This window comes from Pyrus communis, chromosome 16 (genome assembly GCF_963583255.1).
Source record: "Pyrus communis chromosome 16, drPyrComm1.1, whole genome shotgun sequence".
Lineage (NCBI taxonomy): Eukaryota > Viridiplantae > Streptophyta > Magnoliopsida > Rosales > Rosaceae > Pyrus > Pyrus communis.
Genome location: NC_084818.1, coordinates 11,822,268 through 11,841,882, shown reverse-complemented (window position 1 = coordinate 11,841,882; position 19,615 = coordinate 11,822,268). Strand labels below are relative to the sequence as shown.

General features: G+C 37.8%; 1 protein-coding gene across 2 annotated transcripts; it reads right to left on the bottom strand.

Annotated features, from left to right (window-relative positions):
* Positions 1-1,986: 1,986 nt before the first annotated feature.
* LOC137719585 (mediator of RNA polymerase II transcription subunit 12-like) lies at positions 1,987-15,638 on the bottom strand. 2 transcript variants are annotated; one of them, XM_068458623.1, is made up of 14 exons: positions 15,309-15,638; positions 14,232-14,338; positions 13,915-14,100; positions 13,464-13,523; positions 13,120-13,225; positions 12,685-12,753; positions 12,495-12,548; positions 12,225-12,332; positions 11,591-11,740; positions 11,126-11,473; positions 8,622-11,029; positions 4,871-7,471; positions 3,338-3,662; positions 1,987-2,740 (listed from the first exon to the last, which is right to left on the bottom strand). In XM_068458623.1, the coding sequence occupies exons 3-14, from the start codon at positions 14,037-14,039 to the stop codon at positions 2,288-2,290; spliced, it is 6,807 nt and encodes a 2,268-aa protein (XP_068314724.1). In that variant the 5' UTR covers positions 14,040-14,100; positions 14,232-14,338; positions 15,309-15,638; the 3' UTR covers positions 1,987-2,287. The 2 variants fall into 2 exon arrangements, with proteins under 2 accessions (XP_068314724.1, XP_068314725.1); XM_068458624.1 differs by having other exon boundaries at positions 13,915-14,092.
* Between the last annotated feature and the right edge of the window lie 3,977 nt (positions 15,639-19,615).

Below are 19,615 nucleotides of genomic sequence, written 5' to 3'. Positions count from 1 at the left end.
AGAGAGACTGCAATGCAACTGAGTTCGAGCACTCTTAGCAAATCCAACATTTGATTCCACGAAATTTGAAACAATTTAACTTGGCTGCTTAATTACTTATATTAAGCTAATTTTTAGTGGTTTCCCGTTCTACGTTTTGAGAAACTCGGCATGAATTTGTACATAAGCATCCAGTAAACCAAATCAAACAAATTTTATAAAGTGTTGTTGAATTTCTATGCATCTGAATGATATATGAATAGAATACACAGCAAAGACTAAGCGTTCATCACAAAGCAGTTTCGTCGAAATGCATAACATCCATCCAACAATACCAACAATAATGCTGGAAAATACAGCGCTATAAAACAAGCTTATTGCACGGTAAGTGTGCGGGAGAAGGAAGAAATAACTCAGCTTTTGGGATGATTCTCACATCTTCGATCTTCATCTGTAATTGAACTCAACCTCATGTCCTAATTATTTGTACAATCCGTGTATTCATCACCTAGCTATTTTCCCATGCTTGGTTTGTGTTATATTTCTCTTACAACGCTACAATGCATCATGTCATGTCCTAATCAGTATGCATCTTTTAAAAAACCGGATCCATACCGTTTTGTACCAAAACAAAACCAATTCTGAAAAGTTTGGTACAACTTTGGCACGCCCTTGCATACTGAACTGAACCCTACCAAATTGTAATTTGCTTCGGGTTTAGACAGAGTAATGGTTGAGATAAAGATAGGATGTGGCTCAAGATTTCTTAATTTTATGTTAAATGCCACATTTGGTATTTTAGATTTTTTTTGGACTTTATTGATTATTGTCACCGCTTGCAGAAACGACATTCTCATTGCAGGATTTGGTCGTAAAGGTACAATACATTTGGGACCCCACAATCCGTGTGTTCAGCTTCCAGACTTCCAGTCCATAGTTGGGAGAGAACGAATTTTCAAAAGATCCTAAGTTTGGAATTTTTGTTTGTCCATGATTGACGATGTAAAGATAACTCCATTCTGGATTTCATTTATATTTATGGATCTTCACAAGGACAGACATTACCAAATATGGGTATTTATCTACCATACCACGTCTTCAGTCATAGACAATTGCACATGGCTTTATCAAGGGGAGTATCATCGTCTTCAACAAAAATATTGATGAAGAAAGGAGAATTACACGGTCATGAAGGAGTCTTCACAAGATATGTTGTGTACAAAGATATTTTGCTTCCATCAAATATATTGATTCTTTTATTGTTTAATTGACTTTTCAAATCCACGTAGATAAATACATTTAAATTGTACAAGTCGCGCGTAAAACGACGTCATTATAAAAGAGTCTTCCGCACGCGCTCACACGTGCAGGGAGGCTAGTAAAATAGAAAGAGAACGTGAATTCAACGCACGGCCACTACCAACTGAAACTGAAGAATCAATCTTCCTGATAATCCCAAGTAAACTAGAAGCAATCTGACCAGATTAGACATGGTCCAGACATCCAAACGAGCCTTAAACCATTCCTAAAGCTTATTTAGTACTACATGACCGAAAAACTAGATTCGGTGAAGTTTGTGTTTTTCTGACATTGTGGTGCTCTCCATTCCACTACTAACATCTACCAGTATGCCTTGTTCTATAACAAATCATACCCATCTTAAAAGACAGTACACCAGGAAAGGACCATTTTTCAGACAGCAGAATAAATGTAAATGTGCCCATAACAATCAATACAAGCACATACATGAAATAAGACAATATAAATATGCAAATATGAAATATGCGAGTTTTTTGTTTGTGCAGGCACATGTGTACGTTTGGGTGGGGGGGAGAGAGAGAGAGAGAGAGTAGAACGTAGAGATTGATTATAAGGAGAAAAAAGAACAGCTACATATCATTCTGCAGATATCTTACTCAGATCAATTGGTAAAGTGAACAAATCATCTCTATATATACAACTGCCCTCCGAACAGCATGCGGAGGTGCACATTTGGATGTGTGTGTGTGTGGGGGGGGGTGGTGGTGATCGAAGGGTTGGTAGTCAAGCAACACAAGACCCGATACTATGGGCTCCATAACATCTTCAAATTTCTTCCAAAAGGACCCGTGTGTAAATTTTTTCCAAAAGGAACTTGTGCGTCCCCCCAAAAAAATTTCCCTCTCAACAGCTTCTCGATCATCAAAGAAAAGGACCCGCACAACACGTTGATCCTTATACCAATTATGCACAATGAATGTAAACATTAAGTTACCTGCTGAGGGGGTTCTCACTCCAGAAAAATCAACAGCAAAGTTTCCTTCTGAACTCAGCTGTCATCATCCACAGCACCAATGTATGTGAGATCCTTTCGTCTCACCCTCACAGCCCCCTTGAGCCAGCTAGATGCTCGAAGATTGCCATGGTCCGCACTGCCTATCAAAGCACTGCTACTTGAAGATGGGCCTGATCCTGCACCATCTTCCAGCAGCGTCCATGGGTCAATATCCATATCATAATCTTGTGATGGCAATGGTTTAAATTTCCCTGGTATGTTAGGTACTGTTCGCGCAAGAGGAGCCTGATTTCTCTGAGGTGGGTTTGAGTTTCCAGCATGCAACCCAGAAACCGATATGCTGGGTTGAAGAACAGCCAAACCAGTATCTGGAACAGGTGGTGGTTGGCAAGAGAAAAGGCACCGAACAGAAGGGACAACCACTGGCATTGCAGTTTGGATACGCCAGCGAATCATTTCAGGAAGCTGCATTCGATCTAAGTCTTTCTGCATTCACAAGTACACATATAAGACAGGTAGAAAACCATTTACCTAAACTGAAATTCATAATCAATATTAACAAATGAACAGATTGAATGGAAAATGTGTACTAACACTCAACAAGACAGGACACGTAAACATATTTTTTTAGCTTAATTAATTTTGTCAAAAATCCCGACACGGGTATATTCATCCAGCAAACGGATGGGGTTCATGGAATGCAAACTTATAATGTCATATACATCACTTGACATAACTTCAAAAGAAGGGAGTGGGGGAGACATAACTTCAAAAGAAGGGAGTGGGGGAGGACTTTGAAACAATGAAGTTATTTTGTTCATTGTTAAATAAAATTGAAACTGACGGAGCCTACTCTATATAATGGTCGAAATTTGGCATTTTTTTTTTTACTTTCTTGGAGTGCAGGGTATGTTCTAGAAAGCTTACAAGAAGTTTGTAATGTAACTTATAACGTAGCAGTACTGCTTCCAAAAGAGAAGCACCTTAAAACTTTGCCTTCCCTCCTTACTTTTCTTTCCTATTTTTGTTGTTTGTAGGACACAAAAGGAATGGAGAATATGAAGAAGTTACAGAAGACCAAACCTGCAAAATATCGACCAGTTCACAATCAAATGCAGCAAAATCTTTTCCCCCCTCATTTATTGATTTAGTAGACCTCAACCAAGTTGGCCGGCAACTGCTTAACAGCCCATGAAGAACGAACAATAACTGATCAAAGAGACTTTCATTTGACAATTCTGCAAAAGCTGCAGAGGTAGCCTCTCTTGAAGACTCTGCATCCCTCTTAGAGAAAGTACTCTGCATGATATTGAAGCATAGGTCTGCCCCCTCATGCACAACTCGGTTTCCTAGAAGACGTAGTACTACAGAGGCAAATACATGCCTCATGTTCCGTGCAGATGGCTCCCTGACAGACCCAACATGTTCAAATTAGTCTATCTGGTGAACAATATTCAGCATTTATCAAATCACGTACAAACCATCACGACATATACAGCATATGGATGTTGGAAAAGTAACACTAAACCAAGCAAGAAGAACATCGTACAAAAGGCATCTACCATATATCTACGCTAAACAACAACAAAGCCTTTTTCCCACTAAGTGGCATCTACTATATATCTACGCTAAAATAAACAAAAATTACAAAAGTGAGGGCAACAGAAGAGCCTGAGAATAGTGTTTTAAAAAACTAGTTTTGAGACTAGCCTAAGCGGTTCTTTGGGCGGGAATATTATTAAAAAAAAAACCTCTGCCCAGCCAGAGTGGGCTATTTTTCCGATGAGGTGCAGTGGAGAGGGGCGACGGAGGCACGCCTGAGGTGTTTCCTGGACGATCTGGGCATGTGGGTTTATCTTTCTAAAAAAAAAAGAAAAAGCCCATACCCAAACCAACGTCATTTTGGGTAGGGTTTTTACTACAGCAAAAAAATTACAGTGATATAAAACTATAAATGCCATAAGAACTGAAATTTTATGCTCATGTTTTAACTATATAGAACAACACGTTTATATTCATTTCAGATCTTTCTTAATTTGCTATGGTTGGATTCTCGAAGGATAAAGTACTAACTGAAATCATTAATGAAAGTCGAGAGGATGCATCACAAGTGGACTCTTAGTTAACTTGGTAACATTTGTTATGGGGTTTAAGTGTCTTTTTTTCTACATGTTGAGAACATGAAGATAATAGCTCTCAAATTATCATTCTGATAATCATCCTTAACAGAAATGACAGTTTACCACCTGATGCACCCTATATATGATGCATCAATATATTCATAATTCACACCTGTTTACATCCTTACGCAACAACAAAAAACAAAATGTATCAGAAAAGGTTATTAAATACGCAGTTCAACTAGATTGTTTAAAAACTGCATAAGCAAGAAAAAGGAATCACACAGATATTCAAGAAGCAAGTCTTTGAAACACCATAGCTGCCCCCACAAATCACAATTAGATGAACAACATAACCAAATAATCACACTTCAGCGACACAAATACAGAAACAATCAGCAGCGAGGGAGATACAGGCAACTGCTAACCAGACAAACAGGCACATGCTCATGCAAATAAAATTAGTACAATACCTCACCATAAATTGTACAATTACCTGTCTGCCCATATGATAGGAAGCAATCTTAAGAGCAAATGCAACCGCAGCGATATAGAAGCTCGCAAAGCTGCAGGGGACAGTGGAGCATAATCAGCTGCTCCTGCTGCACGCCTAGCTAATCCAGGACTGCCACCCCTTATACCTTTGCGGCTATTTCCTTTGCCAGTGGGACCTTCAACTCCAGAAGGAGTTGGTCCTGCTTGCTTATGTGTCCCACGAGTACCTGCACTAATTTGTTGCTCAATACTAATCAACTGCTTGATCAAATCGTTTGCAAAGGTATTGCGCGACTCATCAGAACTTTGATCTATACATGGAAGAAGTAATTCAATGAGAGCCCTCTCTGTCACATGCTGCTGAGTGACATTGTAGCTTTCAACGTCCGACGTTTGACTGGCCCCTTTCCCATACTTTTTTGAGTCTGTTCCCTCTTCAACCATCTCACCCTCTTCAAGGGAAGTGACTTCAAACTTTCTCTTATCTCCCCTGTTTGTTACAGGATCAACATCATAAATACACCATCCCCACGGCTTCCAAAATTGGGTCTTAGTTGAGAGACGTTTACTCTCAGCAATATTAAGAAGTCGTTGTCTAATTGTTTTTCGTCCATAAAGAACATCTGTGCCACCCAGGAACCATTTGACCTGCAACAACATAGAATCTGCTAGTGACCTCCCAAAAAGATGAACCACATCCGAGAAAAGGGGTGCCGCATCAGGTCTAACTAATAACCTTGTAAGGATGATCTCGATGAAGTGTTTCTCATTCTCGGAGGCAGCAGCCCTTTCAGGACTAGGCGAGGACAACCGAATGGCATCCACTAAAGACGCATCTTGAGTCCCAAGTTTTTCATTAAGGGCCTGTTCATTCAAAAGGAGCCTAAGCTCTACCCACTGCCAATGAAATTTTGCAGGTTGCAGGGTATCTAGAATATGTACAAGCTTATCTACAAGCTTTGTTTCATGTTCTGCAAATTGAACTTTAGACTCACCATGTCCAGAGACCTGATTTGCTTCACCCTGTGTAAATGAAAAGTGTGGCATCTTACAATCCATTATGGCATTTAGGAAAAGCCTTGCACGTAATGGAACAAAAGCCCTGGATTTTTTATGCATGTCTGAACCATTTAACTCTAGCATGGCTGCAAATTCAGCATCACTGCCATCTGCAGCTACAATATCATAGAAACCCTGACTATCTCTCAAACACACATCACGAAAAGGAGAGTGCTTTATAGCATCACCTATAGCTGTTGTTAAAGATTGATATGATTGGTTAAAATCATCACGCGCTGCAAAGATAGTGCTAAGAAGGAATGGCCGCCACATAACAAAAGCAAATATAGAATAGGCAGGTGGAAAAACCAAACCAAGAGGGAGCATACGCTGCATCCTTGAAAGAGCTACTACAGAGGGTTCACCCAACAGTTCCACGACCAATCCATCAGAGACTGTTCTGCAGTTTCCAACGAGAAGTCTAAACCAATGCACATAAGCTTCAAGCGAGTTATCACCCTTAAATGCCCCAGCAGAACGAGCATTGCCATTAGAGTTGGATCTACTACTCCTTACAAATTGAATTACATCCAACCTTTCCTTTAACCTGAATACAGTCACCAATCTCTCCAAGCTAGTAACCCCTTGAACAACCGCCCCGATTATTAGTGCAGAAACAGCAGCTGCAACTTTTGTTGTCCTCCCAAGAACTACTTTACTGTTCAAAATGTCATTAGACATGTTAGTGTTGGAATCATGGGATTCAGGAGAGGATTGATATTGATTTCGAGAGGCCTTTCCAGGAACAAGAGCAGAACAAGCTTCTGTCGCAAGAGCTACCTCAAATACACGGGTTTGGCGCTCTCCAAGAGCTTCCTTAAGGAGGGATAGGCAACTTATATGGATACGCAAAATACGCCTAGCGAAGTTCAAGGAATCGGTGGCAGATGGAAAGGTTGAATAGCTACCCCCCGCTCTAAAATCTGGAATCTTTGCTATAATTAGCCCTACATTACCCACAATAGCAGAAACGGCAGAAGACACCAAAGATGGATCCCCTTCTTGAGCAGCACCACCAGTCTGCCTAATGCAGTCCATCAGTTCTGTAATTACTTTTTGAGATATCTGACATCCGTCATCCCATTTATCAACAGGAGAGCCTTTAGGAGCACCAGCAGCAAAGAGCTTTCTCTCTTTCCCAAAGAAATACTGAAAGGCATCGTCAACATTCACATTTCGTTGCACTATTTCTTTCATGTTCATTCCCACCCTGGATAACCGAACACCACTAATCTTTTGGCGGAAAAAATCATCAAGATCTTCGACTCCTGCTGGAACACCAAGCGGAAACCCCAACTCTCCATCCACTGACTGTCCAGACTCAAGTTCAGAAAGAAGTCTCTTATCACATGTTGGCTTGAAATTCTTTTCCCATTCAATGACACTAGCTACATTGCTGTATCGCTTCAATAAATAACGACTGTATGCTAAGGCAGCTGAACCTGAAACTCTTCCATTAGGTGCCACTATGGCTGAAGCACGGTGCATTGTAACTGACAAGACTTCTGGAATAAGATCTGTAGCAACAAGTATGTTCTCATACCTGAACCAAATCCACTGTTAGGCGACTCAACGGAATCCAAAGTAGAATGCTCAAGTGTTTATGTCAAGAGACAATCAGAACACACTAGTACTAAGGTACTGGACAAGGACATTGATGATGATATAAGTGTTGGGTTTTACGGCTCAAAATTAGGATGATGCAAAAAATTATGTTTGTTACCTATTTGGGTTTGGATTTTGACTTCTTAGTTGGTTTCTTTGTGAAGAGATTTTGTTAATTACCTATTTGATTAGGATTTGGATTTACTTCCTATTAGGATTTTTATTGTAACCTAAGTCATTTGCACTATAAATAGGACCTTAGGGTTAGTGTATTTCATGTGGCTCAGTCGCGTGGCAATTTGGTGAGAGTCAATTTGTGAGTTTATGAGTTAGAGAGCAATTTGAGAGAATCTTCTCCGTTAGTTTTGGGTTCTCTACTCGTTTGGTTTAGGGTTTGTAATTTGTGGGATTCGGGTTGTGAGAGTTTAAACACTCTCTTGTAATCTCTGTTTGTTTAGTGAAATTTCTCGTCGTGCTTCGCTCGTTGACATAGGCTTTACGCCAAACCACATAAATCTCGTGTTAGTTTGAGATTGTTTGTTTTAGTTTTCACCTACGATGTTGATATTGGAAGCAGAACACACTAGTACTAAAGGTACTGGACAAGGACATTGATGATGATATAAGTACATGTAATTTTTAAAATCAGGAAACAAATTGCTCCCAAAGATGGGGTATTTGCTGTCATGAAAACTATTTCATACTGGATTGATAAGTGTACGTTTCTAAAGACACAAGGTTACAAATACTAAGAACAAGTGTTCTAATTTTAGTTGGACAGAATAAAGCAAATTTATTCCGACTGTCTTACACTTGCTAATAAAAAATTTGAAAAAAAAAAGGAGACTAGACTAATTTGAATGTAGTTTGTACAACGAGCTCTCAGGATTTTAAACTTCATTCACTTATTTTATCTACTTCCAATGAGAATCAAAAAGTGAAACTCATGCATGCATGATAAAAGTTATTTTTTAAAGAGAAAAATGATAAAGAGGGAAGGATAAGCAAATCTGCCAATAAGAGAAGAGAAACAGACTTATCTCAACATTTTGTATAAGTTTTATGGGATATAAAGAAAGAGACTGCACCTTCGGAGTGATGATACCAGAAATGCCTCCCCCACTTCACACACTTGACTTTCAGCATTTCTTGGCAACAGCATAATGTTCCTCCCACTATGGATTGTAGAACTGGGGCCATTAACCTTTGGCAGCAACCAAAGCAGAAACTTGACTGCTGAAACTAAATCATTTGAAACATCCATCAAATACAGTGCAGCAGAAAGTTCATCTTCACCAAGCTTCCACCGTATGGAGCTCCTATCATCAACAGATGTGAAATTCCTACCAAATTGGCCAGCCTTCGCAATGGTCTTTTCAGTCTCTTCAACAAGCTGCCTAATAACAGTCATCAACCAAACCGTAATTGTCCTCTTCTCTACAAATCGCAGCCGCTTTAAAGCTTTTCCAATTGAAACAATATCCCCACCATGGTTCATTTTGGTTGGATCTACAAACTTCGGGATTTCCCCCTCAACTCCACTTTTATGATGAGGACAGCTTACTTTATTATTGCAGACATGACTTGTAGATGCTCCCTGGCTACCTTCAATCCTAGCAGCTGCAAGTTGAGCAAGGCTTTGAGTTTTACGAACTATCTTCTGCCGGTTCCTAGAGACCTGTTTGGTAGATTTATTGGGTGGATCAACCTTCAATGGCTCCAAGGACTTAGGTCTCTTCCGCATCCACCAGGCATCTTCATCATCTGAGGGAATAGGAGAATTTCCTTGGATGCATGAGCCCCTTTCGTCGCTCACTTTTTGCCTCTTTGCTCTTCTGCATTCTTCACACCCAGGGGTGCCTTCTCCTAGATCCATCTTGTTAAAGGTTGACCCAAATGGCCTCTTAACACTTCCTTGGGATTCATCAAGCCCTGTTTCTGTCGTTGGGGATGAACTACTTGGGAGTTGCAACAGAACTGATATTGCTTCCTTTAGTTCTTCGACATCAACATCAGTCTTGCTACTTTTGCCAGACAATACATTGGGTGATGGCTGAACAGCCTTCCATCGATCCACAGAAACTGGCAAACCACCATCTTTTCCAAGAATGGGATAATGCTTTTGCTTCAGAACAGACACATTCATATTCACATTTTTATTTTGATTGGAGAGAAGCCCACGAAGTATTAGGCGGCGCTCAGTTGAGTAGAAGTTCATGGCCTCTGAAAGCTGTGGCCCTTCAGCAGTCCCTGCTTCTTCCAAAGCATCGCGCATAAAGTGCGCAGGCAACAGCTTCAAGATACGAAAATGCCTATTCCAATGGTCGACTTCAAACCCCGTTCCATTCGTATCCATAATTCCACTAACTATCAGTTGCCTAACATAGGCATGAGGATTAAAAATACCAGACCGGATAAGTTCGATTACAAGTAGTTGAAGCCGCTTGAAACCTTCTCCTTTGCCTGCTTCATGTTGATCAATCCAACACACTATGATATCGTGTAAAGGACCAGGGCTCTCAAATATATTTGATGATTTCATACTTCTTTGATCAACATTTTTTGGTTTAACTTCACAGGAATTTCCCATGGAAACTCTGACAGGAAAATTGTTCTGCTGGGTAGAACCTTTTGCAACACTACTGACTCCAGGGATGCTATCATTCTTACGTTGAGGTGAAAGTTGCAAATCTCTCATCTTTAGCTTCAAAAGCCGAGTAACAACAAATACCTGAGAGAAATCCTTTCTGCCGGTAAATTTCAGCTCACAAGGTGGGGCAGTCGTAAAATCCCTGAAATCACATGTTGCCCACTCACAGAGGAAAAATACAGAGCAAACAAATGACAAGTTTGCAGTCCCAATCCACTTCAATGAAGTTTGCAAACATGGACTAACTCCTGCAATCCAACTTTCATTTGCAACTCCATCACAAGGATCTTCAAACAGAAATCTAAAAGCCACTCGAACATCTCCCTGCACAAGAGATCTATCTAGGGCCTGTACAGCTTTAGCTATACTATGGCCTGGATAGCTAGGTCTTGCAGCCTTAGCAAGATTTTCAGCATGTTTCTGAATGGATGAAACGATATGATCAAAAGCCAGAGACTGATATTGAGTATCAAAAACTTTACTTCTGAATGCAGAAGCAACTTCTGCTGAAACTTTTTTAATCTTTCTCGCATCCTCAGACATCTTTGGTAATCCATCATTTGCAACATAGGAGACTATAGAGGATGGTAGAGGAAAGCAATCAAAGGCTACAAAGGTATCAGGCACAGCAAGTATTAAATAGCGAAGCATCTCAACCAAAGAAGACACTGTATACCCCCTACGGGAGTTATCTACAAGATCTGATCCACCTTGAGAAGGTTCGCCAATGAAACGTACAGCTACTCTCACAAGATTGCGCACATATGTTTGAGATAAAACAATAGTTTCCAGAACACCATATATAATAGGCAAAAGCAACTGCATAATCTCAAGCAATTCTTTCTCCTGTAATAGAATAAATATGATTATAAGAGGCAGATTAAGATAATTTAAACCTCAGTAAATAGTGTTTAGAAAAAATTAACACATAAAAAGTAATACCTGTAGTTGACTTAGAACCCACTCAATGATGAGTGTAGGAAGAAGAAGCCCCTCAGCATGATGCCATTGCAGAAGCCGCACCACATACCACCATTTGAAATGTATGGAAGGCCCCTCACCATCAAGGACTGCTGATGCTGGATCACCCCTTTGTGGCAGTGACCCAGCGTAGAGAATTTGTGGCGATCTATCTCTGTTGTGTGAAGTGGAATGAGAATTATTTCTCGAGAATAACTCATCGAGAAGGTACTGCAGGTAATCAATAATATCTTTTGTCCACAGCTCTGTGCGGGACAACTGAGCTTTATCAGATGTCCCAGAAGATATATTGGTAGAACCTGGCCTGAACTGCAGAAAATACATCAATAATATGGTGGAGTGTCAGCTATATTCCAAAATGAGAAGTATTGGCAAACACGTTAAGATCAAAACCTAGCTCTGTTACGATTGTACGGAAATATATACCTGATTAAGATAATTTACTTTAATAAACCAAGTTGCTCTCAGCAATGGAACATTATTCCTAGTAAGAACTTCAAATAAAGATCTTTTCCTATATCCATGAGGGACATGATCAGCCAATGAACGCAAGCGCTTGTGTTGTTGTGATAGACCCTGGATGCAAATGGGACATATATTATAATCTGCTTATGAACAAGAATAAATAGAATGACTTATCGAGTCATGGAATTCAACAACAGAACCTCTGATCAGTTATTTCAAAACACTCAGGTTGTTCAAATTTTCACCACCCATACTAGGTTGTCACCATTTTGATTAACCCTTTTGTTAAAAAAAAAAAAAAAAAAAAAACATTTGATAAGTTGATTGGGTATCTGTGGCCCTCATTTTTCTGCCCTCGGCAAGACATTAAGATGTTTGGGATGACCCAAGTCACCATATCACAATGCTTCTTATTTACTTGACAGTGCAACCAAAGGGGTAATAGCTACTAGCTATTCCTATGTTTCAGAGTTTCTCAAGCAGAAGTGCGCAATTAGAGTGGATTGTACGGTCTATGCCTTTTAATCTTTCTATACAAAAATAAGGTTAACATTTATTAACAGCAACTGTGTGTTCAAGAAAAGAAAAGGCATACCTCAATCCATTTTTTTCGCAACTCTTCACCACAGGGCTTTTGTTCAGGAAAAACACCTGGCTTTGACAACAGTGAATCAACAAGAGGAACACCGTACACTTGACCAGCCTGCCATGGGAAAAAAAAATTAAACATACAGCAGTCCATGATGTGACATCAATCATATGGTACCCTCCAAAGCACTTTAATACAAGAGCATATGGCAATATGCATTTTTGCTGCAAAAGAAATTTCCTAAACATAAAAAATTGTTGAGCAAGGATAAACTACCTTTCTCTTTTGAGCACGAGATTCATTAATTGCCCTAAAACGTATTTTGATAGCCTGGAAATTAAGAGAATCCAAAATATCATATAAACTACTAGTATTGAAAAATACATGAACCCAAAGAAAATGGTGGAACTACATCAATATTTAAAATAGATATACCCCTCATAACTTTCCAGACTAAGTGATGTACCTCTTTGCAACTGAAGACAAGGGGCTTGCCAAAAGCTTGAGCCTGACTTAGAGAAACCTCTCTTGATTCCTGGAATTTTTGGCACATGAAGTCATTATAAACACCCATGTGTTTGGACCCACAAAAATTTGAATCTCAAAATACGCTAACAAGATATATAGTAATAATAATTACTGTTATCCAATAAGCGCGAACCATATAAAAATGGCCTTCAGCATCAAGATACGCAGTATAAATGATTTGGTATTAAAAAAAAAGGACAAAAAATGACTCTTCGAAGAAGTGCAAAAGGATCCGCACAAATGGTTATAAGGAGTAAATTTCAGTGGGTTTTTGTGAAGAAACAACTGCAGTGGATTTTCAGATGGGTAGTCTTTAATGAGAATTAAGAACATCTTGAATATTTCTACCAATTACTAGATTATAAAATTGTACCTCAATTCCTTCAACAGTCTCTCTGTATCCAGCTTGCAAATATTCTCTGGTAAGAGTCTCCTCTGGGCAATTTGGTTTTTGGGGGTGAAAGTCAGGTGGCCCAAGTCTGGGGTTAAATAAAATGGAAATGACTTATACTGAGAACCATAATCAGCAGATATAAATTTAACGGAAGAAAAAATATAAAAATATAATAAACATAACAATTTGAAAATAATATATGGGTTAGTATATCCAGTGGTAAAAAATTCCTACAAATAAAGGAACTCAAGACTGTAACAGCACATAAATTCTCCTATTTACAGATATTTCAAGAAAAGGGCACTAATCTGTGTGAGCATTACCGGGAATTCAAATCGTCTTTATCACACTTCAATTTGTAAGGGTTTAATTGTGATGCACGCCTGCATAGTTAAAAACAGCGCACCAAATTTTATAACAGGGGAAGCAGTCAACTTATCAATAATTAAGAAATTGAGTAACTCAGTAAGATGGGGAAAAAACCTAAGTTATAAAACCATTATAGAGACAATATAATATTGGAAATGTCAGAAGTCGCAAAATTTCGAGACAAACCAGCTTACAAATGATGACCTAATAAATATCATTTAAATTTTTATGGGAAACACTGTTTATTATACCATAGTGCAAAATTGGCAAACAAGAAGTCCACTAATGTGAAAAACTAAACATTAACTACCATTGAAATTAAAATTACAGTATGACCTAAAATAAAAACAGATTTTTTTTCCATGAAAGAGAATGTAATGCAACATATTTGTGGAGCACAGTTACCTAGAAGCTAGAGGCAAGTTCGGCGATGCAGCCGATTCAGCTCGGGTAGAATCCCTCCCCGATGTCCCACCTATGGCTGTGTTGTTAACTGCACTAGTGCAGCCAGTGGGAGGATACCTTTGCATTTCTCCCAACTATCATCGGCATACTGCCCCCAGCATCGAACTTGTACAAGAAGCTGTCACGCTAAACCATCAAGTTAAATCACAGTTCCCCGTTATTATGATGAAAGCCATCACCATAAGAAACTACAGTAACATTAGTTTCATGCAGAAATACAAATTTGAGAAGATAATGGATGCAACGCAAGGATTCACCTCATGAATAATGTGTGCAAATATCTTCAGTCATAAGCTACATAATGCAGGTTGGCATTCCTTCAAGGCAAAACTCTTTGCTAGTAAACATGACAGTCTTTCAAAACCTACAATGAATTGCACACTTCCAAAATTATATATGCATACATAGACAGGATGGGTGGAGTATGGAGCAAAAGAATTTTTAGTTCTCGGAAACAATTTAAGATGGATGATTTGAAAAGTGTGATTCAAGTACAGAATCTATTTGTTGCTTATCAGTTATATAGTATTTTGTAAACCTAATCCTACAAATAATGTTGAACATTTGACTTCTAAAGTTTCTAGCACTAAAATTTACAACTATCAGGTATTTACAGTTAAGTGAAACTTCACTCCCTCCAATATGAAGAAACAATTTGGAGTTCCAATATGAAGAAAAAAGCAAGACCTCTACTGAAGCAACTAACATGTAAAATTTTACACAGGCCTGTTCAGGCAACATATATCTAAGAAATGCCTACAGTTTTGATTTTCTCTCGGCAAGTACTGTATTTACTAGGGGAAACGTTCAAACCTAAAATGAAACGTGCGAATTTGCTTAAAGTTACCAAACTTGATATCATGAACGAAATGCTAAACTCCTAGAGCAGCTAAAATCTTTGGCCTCGTAATTCGCAACCCAATTTCGTAAAGTTCATATCTTTCACATTACACATCTACGTAAATAATAAGTCCCAATTTTCAACAAATATAGAAAAAAATAAAATGCAACACAACCTACCCCAATCAATTTGATCTGTAATTCTTTATCTGAGACACATTAGAAATCCCCAATAGTTAAACCGCAAGCTCAACCAATAAGTGCCCAGAGAATAAGCACACCAATTTTCAAACCAAGTAAAATTAACAATACCAAACCTGAGCACTAATACAAACCTAAATCTGCTATTAAGCCTAAGAATTTCAAAGAGCCCTAAAATCCGAGCTAAATTCCCAATGGTATTGCAACCAATTCGCATTCCAAATCATCGATTCTAACACCAAAATCAGCATAAATTGCAACAGAAAACAAAGCTAGGGTTTTGAACAAAATACCAATTTCCAGACGGGAGAGAAGCTTCGCGAATTGGGGTTTCGAGCAGCGAGTGAGGTTAGGGTTTTTAATGGCAATGGGTATAAAAAAAAAAAAAAAAAAGGCGAAGACTTGGGGACAAAACTGTAATAAATTAATGAAAAAGATTTGGGATTGCAGAGGCGTGGCTCTGAAAGTTTGCGATTCCAAGAGGAAAGAGATGAGTTTTAGAGAGAGAAAGTTGTAGAGAGAGAAAATAGGGAAGGAACTGAACAAGGGTTGAGGAGTTTGACTCTTTAATCTCTTCTTGCTGATGATGACGATGATGCCTCTGTTGCTTCCTCTGTTAGAATAAAAAGGAAAGGGTGGTTGATCTCGAGCTAGTAAATTATTACACTGTATTTTTCCACTTTTTCTTCCAAATTTGCCCTCGTCTTAATTTTTTTTAATAAACAATAACGTCAGTAAGTGAAATAGGTGAAATTAAGTTGTTAGAGGAGAGAGAGGTAGAGATTTTTGTAGCATATAAACATATGATGATTTTCTACCACTACTTCAAAAGCGTCTACCTGTCTTTCTTGTTTGATTTTGCTAGATTGCTGCAGAATGGCAACTTTTGTTGGGGGGTAGAATGGGGACTAAATAATTAAGTTGGATCAGATTTCAAATATGTTTTACATAAAGTGCGTGTTTTTCCATGCCTTTAATAGAAAATTGATGATTTGCATTCCTCATGGTAAAAGTTGGTAAGAAAATATTACAAATTTAAATGCATTTAGGGTTAAGTATTTGATCCACATCCACGCCAAGATTAACATTACGCTCATAATTAATTTGAAGGATTAGTCGACAGATGGTCAAAAAATGAGTTAATTGATTCGGTAATTAAGTTAGTTGATTTGACAAATGAATTGTTGCAGACTTATAAACCAATTTATTTAGAACATTGTAGAAATTTGCATGACAAATTAATTGAACGGTTAGCATTATGCATCTGCAATTTGCTACTAATGTGGTTCCACCAACAACTTTGGTTACTTTTCAAGGGCAAAGTATGGAAAGTACATACTATCTTGGATTTAGTTATCCTCCCGAGTCCTAGGGCAATGTTAGGACACCATCCTAAATGGAGGGCAGTGATATATGTCCCATTCGTGGATGTGTATGCATTTGGTTAAAGGCATGCCATTTTCTCTAACGTACTTCCACTAGTAGTACTAAACTTTTAGGCTTCCTTTCTCTACATGAGAGAGTTTACTTTCAAAGTACAAAATGCAAAATTATGCATGCATGCAAATAAAGCTACAACACCCACGTATATATATTGGTTGGAGCGTTACTCATTGATTGTCTAATGCACAAGTTGACGTGTTTCTCATAATAATTAATCGGGTAATCAAAATCAGCACGCATTGATTGTCTAATGCACAAATTGACTTATTTCTCATAATAATTGATCAGGTAATCAAGATCAGCATGTAAGAGTATAAATGTGAATAATAATTGATCAAATTATTAAGACCAGCACGAGATAAGTGAATATAAAATGAACGTTGTATATAGAAGATTAATTTAAAACAACGTTTGTACGAAAGAATTTCTCCAACCCCCTAAAACAAAATTAACTGTCCAAAGTGTCATTACAGCCATAGTCAAAGATTCAAAGTAGTTCCTAACATTGCAATTTTTGTTGCTGTCGTTTGATTTGTACAATTTGGTAATTTCGTACATCATAAGCTACCCTTCAAGACAACGGCATTTGATTTTCTGCTTGAATGCATAGGACGGACCTATTAATTGGTGTAAGATGTCCAACGTCGAGTATTTTACTTTGGACCTTGGTAGGTTTAGGGACAGTGGTTCCGTTAAGCAACCAATTAACTTTTTCCTCTAAGGCACTGCTTTTCTTTCCAACGTATCTTATCTAAAAAAATATTAAATTTAGATAGCAACTTACGTACAACAAATTCATCGTTATGTGACATCTTATTTTAAAGAGAACTTTAACGAAAAATTTCTTGTACAGTTCACTTTAACGAAAAACCTCATTTTTACATTAAAAATTTAATTTTTTATTTTATCTTTATCGTTAAAACTCAAAAAATTTAAACTTTTTTCGTTAATTTTCCTTATTTTAAAAAATCACATCAAGATAAAGTTGGCATTGTATTATTGGGTCACGACAGTAGACTTGTTTTTTTTCATTCTTCTCTTAAAAATTACTGAGATTAAAGAGGATAGGGTGAGAAAAACTTTTCTTGCATAAGTTGTGAAGTCCTTGGACCATCATATTGCTGAAGATAAAAGGTGTTGAAATGCAAACTAGACGACAAGTTTAATAATGATGTGATTTCTTGGTGTTCATTTATGAGCTCGATGGCTAAACTTGATCGATAATCATTTGTGCGTAGTCTCAAAGAATCTCACATATTTAACTAGTAGATTAAAACTGTTGTCTATTACTAGAACGTAGTTACATGATATGGTTTTTTTTTTTTTTTTTTTTTCTTTTTAAGGAGGACAACTAATGACAAGTCACGGTTATCAATCTATTTCGGACGTAGAGAGGTTATGAGAAAATTAGCATGCATATGGTCACAGTCAAGTAGACTCACCAGCTTGGACATCAAACCCGAAACCTCACATATTTTTTTGTGTGGAGAGCTGTAGTCACATGGTATAATATGTGTAGATGACGATTTTCTGTTTGGAGATCGTATTAATAATATAGAAAACTATATTTTAATCCTTAAATAAGAGGAAGTTTAGAAAAATGTCTTATATAAGATTAAAATTTGATTTTAGTCCCTAGACTCTATTTAATGGCAGCATATTAAATGTCTATTATAATTTTTCGGTGTTCATAAATTAAATTTTATGAAAATATTATAAATTTTAATTCTCATTATGGTAAGTATCTTATATAAAAAATACATATTTTTTCGTAAAGATTTGGTACACATGTTTTTGCATATTTTTTTGTGTGTCACTAATTCATTACAATATATTTAGGTACGAACAGTTCGGTACACTAGGATAGTATAATATATTTATGTACGAATATTTCGGTACATTAGTTTTTATAATATATTTAGGTACCGACATTTTGATATACTAGTTTAGTATCATATATTTAGGTATGGAATTTTTCGGTACACTTATGTTTTTGCATATTTATCTTGTTTGCTACTAATTCACTACAATATATTTGGGTACAGACATTTTGGTACACTAATTTAGTAAAATATATTATGTACAAACGTTTAGGTACACTAATTAGATGAAGTAAAATAAATACAATGAATTAAAATGTGTATAATAATAAATAATTTTAATTTTAATGTAATGACTGACACACCCCGACCCAGAAAGTCCACTTGGACCCTGAATCGAGCTGTGCTGGCCGACACCTGGAAGGTGACGAAGCCATAAAATGTGATAGTGTATAAAAAGTGAATGAATTTGAATCTAAAAGTGTCTAAATACCAGAGTGCGCTACGAGTGGGAGCGAACCCATTACACACGCGATGTCAGAGCATAAGTAAGGTACAGTAGTGTGGGTAAGAGTCATACCCTAAAAAATATCCATCAATACTAAGATTCGCCACAAATTCTTATCGATACAAACTCAGCAGTTAAAACCTGGAGGGCACCAAACAGAAGGTGTGAGTAAGCAATAAAACCAAGCTTCCCAAAGTTACTACCTCTCAAAAAGTAATGCCCCTAAATGTAAAACCCGTATCGTTTTCCATAAGACAGTACAACATATATACATATATCCAAACCATACTCACAAATAACCAAAACCACGGTTTGCCATCAACTCCACCATACATTAATAAGTAGGCCAAATGAACTAAATCAATACAAAGTGATATATCAGTCAGAGTCATCTAAAATGACTTGTACATCTTATCCATATCTCATCAATCATGGCTAGCATATAAGTCGGAGTCACCTATAGTGACCTGTACGACTTATCCATATCTCATCAATCCTGGCTAGCCAATAGCTCAATAAGTATACCTGCACACGAGTCGGAACCACCTAAAGTGGTCTGTACGACAGGACTGGGTGTAAATAAATACGCTCAAGTGCTACGATCACGTGAAGACTGGGCAAATAATCGCGGGTCACCTACGAGTCGGAACCACCTAAAGTTGTCTATACGACAGGACTATGCACCTACCTTGAATCGAAGGTGAGCGTAAGGTGCAGGAGGTGAACATCACGTGAATGACTGTGCCCTGGCCACGGGCGGGAGCACTAACACCGGGGTGCAGGTTTATGAGCTCTCAATGCATCTCAATATAACATGTGCAACTCATGG